The sequence below is a fragment of the Colossoma macropomum genome, unplaced genomic scaffold, assembly GCF_904425465.1.
Source record: "Colossoma macropomum unplaced genomic scaffold, Colossoma_macropomum, whole genome shotgun sequence".
NCBI lineage: Eukaryota > Metazoa > Chordata > Actinopteri > Characiformes > Serrasalmidae > Colossoma > Colossoma macropomum.
This window is the reverse complement of record NW_023494804.1, coordinates 3,755,568-3,770,862: the sequence shown is the minus strand read 5'-3', so window position 1 is coordinate 3,770,862 and position 15,295 is coordinate 3,755,568. Positions and strand designations below refer to the sequence as shown.

Here is a 15,295-nt window from a genome sequence, read left to right as displayed (position 1 = left end):
TTGCTTCATTCATCATGTCAGTGGCGCAACCACGGCTTGGCTGGACACTAAACGGACTGCAAGTGGCTCTAATGGATGAGTGAGTGTGGGAGGAAGAGTGGAATCGAGGGAGAGGAGAGCGAGGAGTAGGTGGAGTGCAGGTTGAGAGGAGAGTGGGAGGGAGGCAAAGGGAGGGGAGGGGAAGAAAAACAGAGCTAGAAAGCGAGGATGAAGGAGTTTGAGAGAAAGTGCAGTAGAGAGAGTTACAGGTGGGAGCTGTAAGAATGGACGTAAACGCAGAGAGACAGACAGAGGATCTGATCTGAGCCCCTGGAGGGTTTCAGCACTCGCTCACTTTGAGCTTTGGAGGAGGACTGGGACTGCGAAGGAAAGCCACACCTGCACAAAGTGAGTTTGCTCAGACTGTTTCAAGAGTTGTTTTTATGGCGCAAGCTCAAATTTAAGTTTACTTTTTAAAAAAACAAAACTGGATGGAAGTTTAGAATGAACTATATGTATACACTATATAAAGTATTGTTTCAGTCAAAATGCCCAAATGTAAAAGTTCATTTTCAGCATCAAGAAAAAGGCAGAAAACTGGAAGATCACACAGAAAAAAAAATATAATAGCATTTTTTCAGTATTTAAAGTGTTCACTATTTACCTTTATTACAGCTTTCTTTCTTTAGAGGATACTTGCTTTCAGTTTTTCATGGATCTTTTTCCACCAAAGTTCTTGAGAAGTTGGTCCAGTGGGGTGGTTGATTGGTCTTTCTGCTTCTCACGATCTCAAACACATTCAGTGATGTTGAGGTCTGGACTCTGGGGTGGTCAGTCCATCGTTCAGCTTCTTTGTTTGATGTGTCCGTCTCCTTTTCTCAGTGAGGTTCTTCTTGAACAGCTACACATCCTTTCAGACCCACAGCGCTGAGTTGTCTTCTCACAGTGGAAGGATGGACAGAAACACCTGTGGATGTTTTCAGATCTGAAGCAGCTTGATTTTCTCCTCTCTCTCAGAGATGAAAGCATGAAGTGCTGTTTATCTGATGGGGGCAGTTTTGGTGTCGACCAGGTCTTCCAGGTGGTTGTTAGGAGGCCCATTTTCTCTGTAACTCTTATTTTTTGTACTCTAGTTTTAGAATTTGGAAAATCTATATAGTACTAAAAAGAGTACTTTGACTCAGTAGTAGACAACAGTAGTGCAATATAGGACCACAGTTCTTTAAAGAACAGTGGTTCGTCATAGAGATGAACCATTCAATCATGTAAAGAACCACTTATCCATAGATAGAGTGTTCATGGTTCTATATACAACCATTGAAGTACTAACCATTACTTTTTAAAAGTGTACAAATGCAACATTATAAAAACCAAATATAATACAAAGCGTGTTACTTATCATGTTCAGTGAAAATCTTTGAGCTCTACTTTCATTGAGACTTTATTACACGTGTATAAGCCTTGAATAATATAGTTATAAAGCAATACATCAGTATTTCTGAAAAGTTTATGTTGGAATAAAGCTGGAATTAACATTTTATTAAGTATTTGATACTGTTTTAATGTTGGGGGTCTTAAATTTAAGTAAACAACATTTGTTCTAAAACACTTTTCTGAAGCATCATGCATCATTTCCAAGTCATAGTGATAAAGCAGAAGCCTTCAAACATAAACCATCTTATATGTTATGAGTGATAAATATATATAAGTATAGCAAGTTCTTCTTTAATTGCAGGTAAACTTATTACATTTCTAATCTTGCTGTAAGGAACAGACACAGTCGCATCTCTTCAGCGAGTCTGAGCCATATTTAGACATATGCATATTCAAACTGCACAGGGCTGGGTTTCATGAAAGCATCTATGCACAAAGATGATTCGTAAATGGTACAGCGAGCATCACGTTGAACGCTGTCTCTGCCAGTTAAGTCGTTCTTAACAATACAATGCTTTTGGACAGCTGGGCCCAGGTATCCTATTTTTGCTCGTCCTTGTGTTTTGGAAAAATCTGGACCGTGTTGCCTGGTGATGTGCTCATGTTTCTTGACCGGCTGCCCAAACGCTGGCAGTCGAGGAGAGGAGACGGAGCGGGCAGGAGTGGCTGTTTCTGTTCTGTTTGGGGAACTCGTACTCAGAAGCTCCATCTGCCGCTCCATCACGGCTGCGTTTGTTTGATCAGCATCTATAAAGCTGCGTTGGGCCGGCTGGCACTTCCATCATCTGCAGTGACACTTTAGAAGGATGTTTGTTAGGCTCAGTTAAAAGCGTGAAGCTTCACTGTTTTCCCTGGAAACTGTTGATGGATCTACGTTGCCAGTGTTGCTCATACAGTAAAGAAATAGTTTGGCAAAAAAAACTGATTTACATAATTTTCTGTTTTACCCCAAATGAAGTCGGGCAGCACATGTTTTGCATTTGAAATCTGCTTCTTTAGTTTCGCACCGGTGGTACAAGGCTAATGTTGGTAACAAGTAAAGAAAGCTTATACCCCACCAATTAGCATTAAACTGTATACCTAAATCATTGCATGTTGGGCTCAAACTCACATTGTGTTATTACGGAATCTCAAATAGACTTAAATGCAGGGCTGTTTTTAAATGTCTGGATGCCCATCCTACCTGGGTGTCCACACCTCCTCATAGAGTGTTGGGCTAGTTACTCAAAAAACACAATCTATTACAGACTAGTATTACTTCTTACTTCTATCCAACTGTAATGTGATTCCTATTACCTATAACTGCCTTCGAGCTCTCACTACTCATTACTTTACTTCTGTGTTACCCTCTAAAACTCAAACACCTGTACCAACCGTACAAGGCTCATTTTTAGTACTTTATTTAAAAAGAAACAGCCAATCACGGTAAACGTACCTTAATAAGCGAGTAAATATTTTTGCCTTTGAACAAGACAGTCAGTTATGGCTGCGTGCAAAAGTTTGTGTGCACTTGGTCAAATTGCATTATGTTTTTTTATGTGAAAATAAGTGAGCACATCCTCTACAAAGAACACACTTCTGTACATTTTAATGCACAATTTATGGATTTAAGATGATGGGGGAAAAATAAATCACAAAATGTGGCCTCTGTAAAAGTCATGGCATATATATATATATATATTATTTTCTCCAACATAAGTTAAAGCAACACTATGTAGGATTTGAGGATTTGGAGATCTCTCCGGTGGAAATATGTAATTGCAGTCAGCATGTGGAAGAACATTTTTGTTACATTCAGAGAAAATTCAGAGAGTTCAAAACTTGGTGAAGGACGCGTCTTCTGAGGATGTGAAAATGATCTACAACTGTCATCATATCTTCATCAGTGTAAAGTGTTTTGCATTTGAGACCCAAACCTTGAGCGGGACCTCCTTTTTAAAGCTGTGTGTGTGATGTTAAGGCGAAAGATGTATTATGTGGTTTGAATAATTCCCGCCAAATCTGTCCAGTTACCTCTGACTTTTAAATGATCATTTCAAGCTTTACAGGGTGACTTGCAGCAGCACACGCTCACCATATTATAGCGTGGGGGCAGTTGAGGGCTGGAGGTTAAGGAACCAGCCCCTGTGACCGGAAGGTCGCAGGTTCGATCCCCTGAGCCGACAGTACGTGACTGAAGTGCCCTTGAGCAAGGCACCTAACCCCCAACTGCTCCCTGGGTGCTGTGGACAGGGCTGACCACCACTCCGGGCAAGTGTGCTCACTGCCCCCTAGTGTGTGTGTTCACTAGTGTGTATGAGGTGTTTCACTGCACGGATGTTACTTATTTTTACTTAGGAAATCAACATCATTTGACTTGGAGTGTTCAAACAAGCAGTCAGTGCTATTTGAAAACTAAGAATAAAAGAATAAAGTGTAAAATTTAGTGTCTGGCATTGAGTCTGGTCTGTTTAGGTCAGGTTAGGGCTCTTATTTTCACTCTATGACATACTATCTATAACCATAGACATAAATATAGACCAAGTTAAGGCTTTAAGATGGTTACCACTTTTATTTTTAGCTACACAATGTACTTCTGCCCATTTCTGACACTGAACACATTCACAGCGTGGCTACACATGACTCAGCATATGTAAAAGTGAACAGCCATGCAATTTTCCCCAAACGAAGGGTGAATAATTTAAACCCACAGGACTCTCTGGGATTTGACTTCAGTTTGGTAAACATTCACCTGAACTTCTTGCCTTCCTTTCACACATATTCTCAAATCGAACATCCTGTACATGAGCCTCCTGCACCCACATTTCTGGAACTGCATTGAGAGAATGCCTGAAAAATTCAGTTTGCATGTTTCATTTGCATTGAATTGTTTGTATTTAGAAAAGGCTGAATGAATTAGAACATGAGGTTCTTCATGGTGGCACTAGATTTAACATCAGTCTTGCTATTGTTTGCTGTTTGTTATCCACTCAGGGTTCATGCCATCATTTTCAGCCTTCAAGTATAGACTGCTATGACAATTTGAAGAAACTTTCAAAATGGTGTCAATCGCTATCATGATCTGAGTCATTATTGTATAAGCATGTTCCCATAGCAACTGAATAAGTTAGAGCTGCGAGTTATCCATTTACCCATCGTCCCCCTTCCTCCTTCTCTCTCTCTCTCTCTCTCTCTCTCTCTCTCTCTCTCTCTCTCTCTCTCGCTCTCTCTCTGAGAATTTCTGTTTTCTCTGCTTGTCAGAGACTTCTCGTAGCTTTTATTAAAAGCCTTTTCCAAGGTCAGTCTTGCTTCAAACCCACAGAACAGTCTGTACGGAGAGGTGTGCTAAACTGTAGGTCTATAAGCCTATTCTGTTAGGGTTTGGATTTGGACCATAGTGAGGGTTAGGTTTATGTTTTGGGTTGAGGCTTTGGTCAGGGACATTAAACGTTAACGTATTAGATATACTCGAATGCAACTGTTCAAACACTTCCAGTCATATTCCATGTTTTGTTGGTTTTCTTAGTGAAAATGAGTCAATAAATCATCTACAGAGAACATTATTTCTGCCAATTCTAGGGCACAATTTCAATGTATTTGCCAGGTTTAACATGTTAGGAAAAAATGAAACATGAAATATAAAGGGTGCCATAACTTTTGAACAAGCCACATTTTATTTATTTACTTTCTTTTCCCCCAATATGTTAAACTGAACAGCGATTGCACATCAAAATTTCTCTGTTCTCTGTAGTGGATGTCAACCTATTTTCACTTCAGCAATCAACAAAATGTCACTTGACCAGGGGCGCCCAAACTTTTGCACATGACTGTATTTAGTCAAATGTAAGTTAAAGGCATCCACAAAGCATTTACAGTGTGCTATCCAAATAAAGTGTTACCCTTATGTCCTCTTTAAGTGCTTTACTCCAGGAGAAAAAGCCTGGTCACCACGAAATGACTGCAATACATTAACTTTTACGAGCGGAAAATAATGTAAATGCTGAAATGTGGCTGCGTGCAGGTCAGACACTCCGTCTCAGGAAGTCGTTTGACAGTTTTATGGTCAATGTAAACAACTGACCTCTGCCTGCCATCACTGAGGACGACTTGACTGAAGAATGTGTGAATTTGAAGGCAGCGATTCACAAGATTAACCACTTAAAAGGCCAAAGTTTTTTACACACGTCTATAACCGAAGAATAGCTCAATGAGTTTGCATTGATGTCCCTGTAATTACTGAGTAATAAGCCTTAGAATGTAATAAGCCTGAGATTTTAAGGGGCTAATTACATCACAAGTTGTTCATAAATGTGTACCAGAGATCTATTTGTAATATCTGTTAAGTGTATACTGATGATAAAAGTACACACTTAAAAAAGGATGATTCTTTAAGAGTTCCTCAGTAAAGAAAAAGGTTCTACATAGAACCATGAACACTCAAAGAACCATTTGCATGATTAAAGCGCTCCTTGCATCATGATAGGATCTTCAGATTGATGTAGAATGTGTTTTATATGGTTTTATATAGAATCTTTTTGACTATATAGCACCAAAAAAGGTTCTCTCTGGGTTCTTTAGTAAAGAAGATCTATATAGAACCATTAACACTCAAAGAACCCTTTGCATGTTTAAGGCTTCTTTGCATCATAAGAGGGTTCCTCAGATTGATAGAGAATGTGTATTATATAGTCCTATATAGAACCTTTTGGTTCTATATAGCACCAAAAAAGCTTGACATCATAACAATAGAAGGACCCTTTTTTAGTGCTATAGAGAACCCTTATCAAAAAGGTTCTGTGTAGAACCATCTATAGCATCTTCTCCATGAATCTGCAGAACCATTTTAGATGCAAAGATCCTTTAATCTTACTAAGGGTTCTTTGAGTGCTCATGGTTCTATGTGGAACGATTTTCTTTACTAAAGAACCCTTCAAGAACCATCTTTTTTAAGAGTGTAGGCCCAATCTGTGACTGTAAATATCTGACAGTAATATCTGTCAAATTAAGTATGTTCTGATGATTAAAGTACATTTCAGGGGTTCTTTAGTAAAGAAAATTGTATATAGAACCATGAACACTCAAAGAACGCTTTGCATGATTAACAGGTTCTCTGCATCATGAAAGTTTGTCAGACTGATGGAGAATGTTTTATATGGTTCTATATAGAACCTTTCTGACAAGGGTTCTATATAGCACCAAAAAGTGTTCTTCTTTTGTCACAAGCTTGACATTGTAACAATAAAGGAACCCTTTTTAGTGCTATATAGAACCCTTGTCATATATATCATATATGTTATATATCTACAGCACATTGTCCATCACTCCAAAGAACCCTTTCACAATGCAAAGAACCCTTTAATCATGTAAAGGGTTCTGTGAGTGTTCATTGTTCTATACAGAACCATTTTCTTTAGTACAGAACCCAAGAAGACCCATGTTTTTTAAGAGTGTAGGACCATGCTGTGATTAAGTTGAGGTAAAGGTTATCATATAAAGTGTTATATAATTGTTCCATTCAAAGCTAACAGTGTTATTTCCTTTTATTATCATCATTATTGTTATTTTCATTATAAACGTGGAGTTGAAGAGCTGGAGATTCTGTCACTCCGATCACGTCACTAACTCGGGGCCGGCGCTCGGTTCAGGCCTAAAAACGTCCTGACTCTGCAGAGGGAGATGAGAGATTTGAAGAGTGCACAGTGCAGCTGATGGCAGCAGTTTTAAGCCTTTATGCAGTTGGAAATGTGATGAAATTGTTCAGGGCTTTTCTCTCAATTAGTGCTCTAAGCTGTTAGCTGTCGCTGCACTTTCTCTGCTGCTGTGCTCTGTTCTTTTATTATTATTATTTTTATTTATTTATTTTTTTTAAGATCACCCACTGAGTCCTAACATTATTACACACCATATGGAGGCACTGTAGCCTAAGACTTTACCAGCTGGTCAGACTCTTTTCTGTCAGGTCAAGTTGGTCACTTTTGTTCACTGTCTGTCCTCATTCAGTGCCAGTTAAAGTTATAATGACCAGTAGCAAGAATGAGGTTGGATGATATTCAGAGGTTTTGTTTTGTTTTGTTTTTTTTTCCCCCCACTTACATCCACTTATGACATTTTTGGGGTATTATGTGCCAAACATTATTCATATTCACAGCATAATTTTCCATGATTAAACAGGCTGGGGGGCGGCACGGTGGCGCAGTGGGTAGCGCTGTTGCCTCCCAGCAAGAATGGCCTGGGTTCGATTCCTGGCCAGGTGACCGGGGTCGTTTCTGTGTGGAGTTTGCCTGTTCTCCTCGTGTCTGCGTGGGTTTCCTCCGGGTTCTCCGGTTTCCTCCCACAGTCCAAAAACATGCAGTCAGGCCAATTGGCATGCTAAATTGCCCCTAGGTGTGAGTGAGTGTGTGAATGTGTATGTCTGCCCTGTGATGGACTGGCGACCTGTCCAGGGTGTATCCTGCCTTCCGCCCAATGACAGCTGGGATAGGCTCCAGCACCCCACCGCGACCCAGAAGGATAAGCGGTTTAGATGATGTATGTAAACAGGCTGGTTTTGTTACTCCACAGTTCCAACAGCTAGCCACAGGTTTTACAGTGACCACAGTATAGAGTCACTTAGGTAACAGAACACACTTCTGCACATCTTAATAAACAATTACTGTTTATTTACTAAATTTAAAATGTTGGGGAAACAACAAAAACAAAAAATGGTGTCCTGTGCAAAAGTTATGGCACATTTTATACTGTATTCTTTTTCCCAATATGTTAAACTAAGCTAATAAATTGAGACTGTCCACTACAGTATGCTGAATGAAGCCACATAGCTGTTTTCTTTTGCTTATTATGGTTGAACCATAGTTGAGCTATAACTGCTGCCTCAAAAGAGTGATGTCACGTGATGGGATGCTCATTTTGTGGTGCCCTGAGTGATTTTTCACTGTTCTGTTGGAATGAGATGGGGGGCGACGTCCTCTCCACTTTTAAAAAATGATGCAAGAAAATTTTGGAGAAGTTGGGGGCGGTCATTGAAAAAAGTAGCTGAGTTGCAAAAGAGCTGTCAGATATCAATTTACAGCTGAGAATTACAGTTTAAAACTTAAAAACTAATAAACCAAAAATATTTTTTATTTGGTTTCATTTAGTTATAGTCATTAATGACAATAAAAAAGAAGTGCTAACCAGCCCTGGAATCATTTAACAGTTCATAACTGTACTATGATCATTTGTTGACATATGATAGTCGTTAGTAGTTCTTCCTTTTTCTTCTTAATTATCATATTTATATGAGATTTCAATATGATAAATATTATTGTAGGCATAATTCTTTTATGTGTAATTTTAGCCACCTGACATTGGTCTTCCTATACTGGTAAGCAGAGGCATAGCCAAGGGGTCAGGAGGTGGCCAGGGCTGCCCTGGAATAAAGCATGGTGATCCTTTTGTCCATCCCAATTTATGGAAAGTGAGACAATAAGAAATCATCAATAAAGCATCAGTTATGCTTTATGGTGAAAATCTGCCACCGGTATATATTAAGTAAATGCATATCACTGCTGTTAGAACAAAACCTCATTTCTCCAAAATAATAACTTTACAGGAGAAGGAAAAAAAAAAAATTTAATGGAAGTCAATGGAACCAGATGTTTTTCCAAGTAATTTTAGTTTCTTTTTGTCCGTTCATCATGAAACTTACACACAGTGTAAAGGGCAGCAGGCATTTTCAAATCATGTCAAAAACAGAAAAACGACAAAAATGGAGATACGAGGTTTTGTTCCAACAGCAGCGATATGTTGTAGGAAACCTTATACAGAGCTGTCAGGCTAGCTGTCTGACCATTATACACTTGTATAGTGAGGGCAGCCTTAATGTATAACTTCTATGGTCTGTCTATATGAATTGTTTTTACTTATAGTTAACGTTGCACTGAAAAAGAGATGCATTTATTTACTTGATTCAAACACATCACAGTTTTGTCTTTTGGTTTACTTTAGTCATTAAGTCCATTGTGGTAATATTTTATTCTTGTGGAAATAATGGACAGATTTAATTATGTAAAGAAAAAACAACACTTTTTGTCATTTTAAAACACTAACACTATTCTATTTTGTTGGTGTTTTTTTGTTGTTTGTTTGTTTGTTTGTTTTTTGGGTTTTTTTCCTAGCACTAGTAAAACTCTGGCTCTTACCTGTCCAACCCACTCTAAACTCTCTAGCTACACCCCTGCTTGTCAGACCAAAGTTGTACCTCCGGGAGGTCTAATGGGGGCCCTAGACACAAGTGTTGTAAACCAGTTCATGGTCAGCTGGTCAACTGATATTGCAATGATTATATCAGCATATCAGTCAAGCCTAGGAAGAAGTGCTATGACAAAAATGATATATACTGTATTTCAATATAGTAAAACAAAGCAAATGCTTAGCAAATCTAATAAAAAGTACAGGAGCAGGTGTAATTTGTAATTCATCACACGCCGACGTACATAACTGTGTGTCTGTGTGTAATCCGATCATTCTCGACTGATCTGATTACTGTCTCTGCCTCAGAATGGCTCTTAGCATCGCTCTCCTCTGATCTGTCTTAATGACTGCCATGCTCGTTCTCCCTGTCCTATGTCTAAAACTCATACTCTGCCTTTTATAAAGACAGAACATCAGCCAGGACCGGCTGAGGCAATCCAGATAGGCTACGCGCTCAGCCGAGAGGGAGCACTCAAATCAGTCAGCTAAGCGCTTTGAAGGCTGTTTCCATCTCAGTGGAGAAGTGTTTTCTGGTTTTGAACAAAACTCTCCAATTAGCTGATTGATATTTTTGGAATATTTTGACAATATATACTGAAAAAAGCTAATTTATTCATTCAATCTAATGAGAAACTCTAAAAAAAATTTTCTCAGAATTTTGGCGTAGTGTCTCAAAACAGTAATTTATTTTCTTAAAATTTTGAATTAGTGTCTCAAAGTGATCACTTTTTCACTGAGTGTCTCAAAATAATGACCTATTTGCTCAAATTTGACTTTGCATCCTAATATATTCTTAGAATTTTGACTTAGCTTTTCAAAATAATCACTTTCTCAGAAATTGTACTTATTTTCCGAAATGTTTGATTTAGTATCTTGAAATAATGACTTACTTTCTCAACATTCCCTTTTAGTATCTCAAAATAATGACTTGTTTCTCAAAACTTGGTCTTAGTATCTCAAAATAATGACTTACTTTCTCAAAATTCTCATCTCGTATCTCAAAATAATGACTTGTTTTCTCAAAATTAGTATCCCAAAATAAATTACATATTCTGAAATGTTTCACTTAGTATCTTGAAGTAACAACGTACTTTCTCAAAGTTCTTACCTAGTATAGCAAAATGACACATTTTCTGAAATTTTTGACTTGAAATAATGACTTACTTTTTTAAAATTCTCAACTAGTATCTTAAAATAGTGAATAAATTTCTCAAAATGTTGACTTTGCATCCTGAGATATTGAAATATTTTCTTATAACTTTGACTTAGCATCTCAGAATAATGACTTTCTCAAGACTCTTACGTCACATCTCAAAATAATGACTTATTTTCTGAAACTTAGCATTTTTAAATAATGACTGACTTTCTCAAAATTTTCAACTAGTATCTCAAAATAATGACTTTTTCAAAATTCTCATCTAGTATATCAAAATAGTCACTTATTTTCTCAAAATAATAATTATTATATAATAATTATAATGTAATTATTGTCATTATTTTGACATTGTATAAAAATATGTGAGTTGTTTCATCTCTACCCAGCAGGGACAGTAGCCATTTCATGGTAGATCAGTTCCCAAAGAATTATATAAGACTCTGTTTAGGCTGACCTCCTCTACACAACCCTGCCTGTCTGCAGTGCAGGACCCAGCAGGACGAAACTTACTTTGCATCAGATTTATTTTGGTGACCTTCCAGAAGCAACATCGCAACACATCAGAGAAAAAGTGCATTCATTAACATTGAACATTGGCGCAAGTCTAGGTGCCAACACTGGAATAATAATGCTAAGTCTTGATGACATTTTAACCACAGAGATCACACAGCGAACACGTTTGTGACCACATCTGTGTTTTCGAGGGAGGATGACACTTTAACTAGACAGTGTTTTTCTTTGGCTTGTGTGGATGATTTTCAGTGATAACTTGCACTCAACCATGGGAAACATGATGCTTGACCATTACAGGAACATATTGGATCAACAGAAGTTGCTGGGAGGATATTCAATAATATATATGTTCATGAATGTTTAATTAATTTAATGATCTTGTTTCCTGGCAGGATGGGACCAAGGACATAATGCAGATTGCAACCATGTATATGGTGTCATTGCGCTCCAGACATATGGACTATTCCCAATATCATAGCATACCCTGTGACAGCTGGACATAACTTGGTGTTCTGGACACTCTCTATGTATGTATGTGGTTTGGAATCCCAAAAAGAAGACCATTAAGGCTACCGTGGAGCTCATGGAACATCTGCAGTCTTAACAATAATCCACTTCTAAAATTCCACCTTTAAAGATGTAAAATTTGAATAAATTAACTGATCTTGATCTTATTCGACCAATAACACTACACCAAACGAGTCGACATAGAAATAAGATTAATGAGTCTTGACAATCTGCTGTGAGAGGAACCATGGTGTCCACAGCTTTCCGTTGGGTGGTGCTAGTAGCCTTCATCATGCTGACCATTGGTGGAAACATGCTGGTGATTCTGGCAGTGGGAACTAGTCGACGACTGCGCCGAATCAGCAATTGCTTTGTGGTGTCACTGGCCATAACGGACCTCCTACTGGGCCTACTGGTGCTGCCCCTCAGCGCCACTCTGGAGCTGCGCAGTGGACACTGGACACTAGGGGGCACCTTTTGCAACATCTATATCTCTGTGGATGTGATGCTCTGCACTGCCTCCATTTTCTCCTTACTGGCCATCAGCATAGACCGCTACCTGGCTATCTCAGGACCACTCAGCTACTCCAGAAGAGTGACTCCCCTGAGGGTAGCAGCCGCAATCAGCGCCATCTGGGCCTTCTCCATGACCGTGGCCTTTGCGCCCATCCACCTGGGCTGGAACACGGTGGATTTCAGCATACAGAATGTAGACTGGGAGATGGGGGACGAGGGTGAGGAGGGCAGGACCTGCCGCTACGAATGGAACAACAACTACGTTCTGCTGGACGCCTTTGGAACCTTCTTCCTTCCTCTTCTGGTCATGTGCGGGATGTATCATCGGATCTTCCTTGTGGCACGTGCACAGGTACCCAAAGATAGTTGATCTTGGGGTCACACATTAAGGTCAGTGAGCTCCAGTTTGGTAGGTACCAGTGTAATTTTGAATATTACAAACTACACAGATCACAGGCACCTTCACCCTTCTAATTCAGGTCTTTATTCAAGGTATGCTTAAGTGCTTACCTTCTCAAATATACCAAATAACCTGGCAACTAACTAAATGAGAGAACCTACTGAAAAAGAGAGAAAAAATAATGAAGTTATTTGAAAATTAAGATAACAGTATAACAGTTGTAGGGAACTGTTTATATAACAGTTATACAAGGTCTTACTAGGCCATTGTTGTACTATCCCATGTGGTTGCTAAGGTGTTGCTATGCCATTGATATACTATCCCAGGAGGTTGTTAAGGTGTTGCTGGGCCATTTCTATGCTATCCCAGGTGGTTGTTAAGATGTTGCTAGGCCATTGCTATACTATCCCAAGTGGTTGTTCACGTGTTGCTAGGCCATCGCTATGCTCTCCCAGGTGGTTGCTAAGGTCTTACTAGGTCATTGCTATACTATCCCAGGTGGTTGTTAAGGTGTTGCTAGGCTATTGCTAGGCTATCCCATGTGGTTACTAAGGTGTTGCTAAGCCATTGCTATGGTATCCCAGGTGGTTGCTAAGATGTTGCTAAGCCATTGCTCTGGTATCGCAGGTGGCTGCTAAGGTGTTGCTAGGCCATTGCTATACTTTCCCAAGTGGTTGTTCAGGTGTTGCTAGGCTATTACTAGGCTATCCCATGTGGTTGCTAAGGTGTTGCTAAGCCATTGCTATGGTATCCCAGGTGGTTAAATAGACTTGCTTATGTGATATGACACACCGTTATCTGTAAACATTGACAAAATGCAGCCTTGTTGATATAACCTCATGTTACCTGTCACCGATTTCAGCATCACAGCTCCAGTACAGAACTAAAGAATCCAACTTTGTATACCAAACAACAAACTGACTCTAATCAGTAATGAACTATTGCTTCAAAATAAACAATCTCAGTTGATTCTTTTCTCTGTCAGGCACGTTGTATTCGCGCTGCTACACCCTCCTTCATCCGCTCTGCCTCCTTGGTGGCCACGGCACGGGAGAACAAAGCAACGGTGACTCTGGCAGCCGTGCTGGGAGCCTTCATCATCTGCTGGCTTCCTTACTTCATCTACTTCATCTGCATGGGCCTGAGGCACGAGATGGACCCACCACGCCTCACACACTCCGTGGTGCTCTGGCTGGGCTACTTCAACTCCGCCCTGAACCCCATCCTCTACCCGGCCCTCAACAGGGACTTCCGCCAGGCCTACGGTCAGCTGCTCCGGTGCAGGACCGCACAGAAGTGGACCTCTACCCCCATAAGGGCCTCGCAGCAGGAGAGAAGTGTTTCTAATGGGCTTCAGAGTGAACATGACTGGAACAAGCGATGTGGGGAGACACATCTCAACCTGAGAGAGGCTAACAATGATGCCAGCCTGGAACACAGCAGTTAATACTTGTGAGTTGTGTAGAACTTTTGTACCTCTCATTATAAAGCCTCTCGTATAGATTCAAGCCTGTTGCTGACCTCTGAGATATGGCTAAAGGGAGCCACCCAGCAACACGTTTGAATGGGAAGAGGCAATATTTCACAGTTACATCATAAATATTCCAGTGTTTTTCAATCCAATCTCTGTCTGTTGCATCAGTCCAATATGGTTGATTAGCACAGACAGTAATTTCCCTGCACCTAAAAAGGGAAACGGATACTCACAGACTTAAAAGACACTCCAAATAGAAGGCAGTTGCTGAGTTCTGTGAATAAGCATTTGCAGTGCATCACTACCTAACATGTATTTGAAACCCCAACAGTGCAGGTATTAGAATAACAGGCTAAGAATATCTTACTGATGTTAATCTGTACTTTATTGGTCCTACAAGGGACATTTGTAATTTTGCTTGCTAACTATGTCCAGTCTGGGAGCAGCACAGCATCTCCAACAGAACACCACCACCTGGGACAGTGGTGGGGTTAAGTGCCTTGGGCACAACAAGAGATTCCCGTCAGTCCTAGGGTTTGAACCTGTGACCTTCCGGTTGCCGGATCACCTCTTCTAGTGGTGCATAATTACTAACTTAGTATTTAATTACATGTAGAGGTGCTTTCTGAATATGTTACATTAGGAAACATGTAAAATATGATATTTATCATTAATCAACAGAAAGAAGAGTGCGTTATTCAAAACAATACACTGTACATGAATGCTTACATAAAAGATCATGGAATGATATGTATATATATATATATATATATATATATATATATATACACACACACACACACACACACACACACACACTTTGCCCTCTCTCTGGTGATTGGTGCTCTTAAAGAATCACACAATAAGACAGGACTATGCTTAAGATTTCTTATAAGCAAAAGTTATTCTGGTCCCACTTCCAGTGTCTTTAATAACTGGGTAGTTACACATTTAAATATATGCTATAACAATGTAACTACTGGTGACGTATTCACTGATACAGACTGAAAACAGTTGTACAACACACTGTACATCAGTGTACACATAAAAACATAAAAGATGATGTAATCTATCTCTCTTTTTTATGCATATACTGATGTGTGGA

The 15,295-nt window shown here is 39.5% G+C and overlaps 1 protein-coding gene across 1 annotated transcript; it reads left to right on the top strand.

Annotated features, from left to right (window-relative positions):
• The first annotated feature begins 249 nt into the window (after positions 1-249).
• On the top strand, positions 250-14,409 carry hrh2b (histamine receptor H2b). The gene is made up of 3 exons (XM_036595234.1): positions 250-387; positions 11,686-12,668; positions 13,702-14,409. The coding sequence occupies exons 2-3, from the start codon at positions 12,048-12,050 to the stop codon at positions 14,161-14,163; spliced, it is 1,083 nt and encodes a 360-aa protein (XP_036451127.1). The 5' UTR covers positions 250-387; positions 11,686-12,047; the 3' UTR covers positions 14,164-14,409.
• The last annotated feature ends 886 nt before the right edge of the window (positions 14,410-15,295 follow it).

Excerpts from the sequence above, each read along its gene's own strand:
- hrh2b (XM_036595234.1), top strand. The coding sequence starts at position 12,048 with ATGGTGTCCACAGCTTTCCGTTGGGTGGTGCTAGTAGCCTTCATCATG. Across the intron at positions 12,669-13,701 it reads TCCTTGTGGCACGTGCACAG|GCACGTTGTATTCGCGCTGC; the intron begins GTACCCAAAGAT and ends TTTCTCTGTCAG.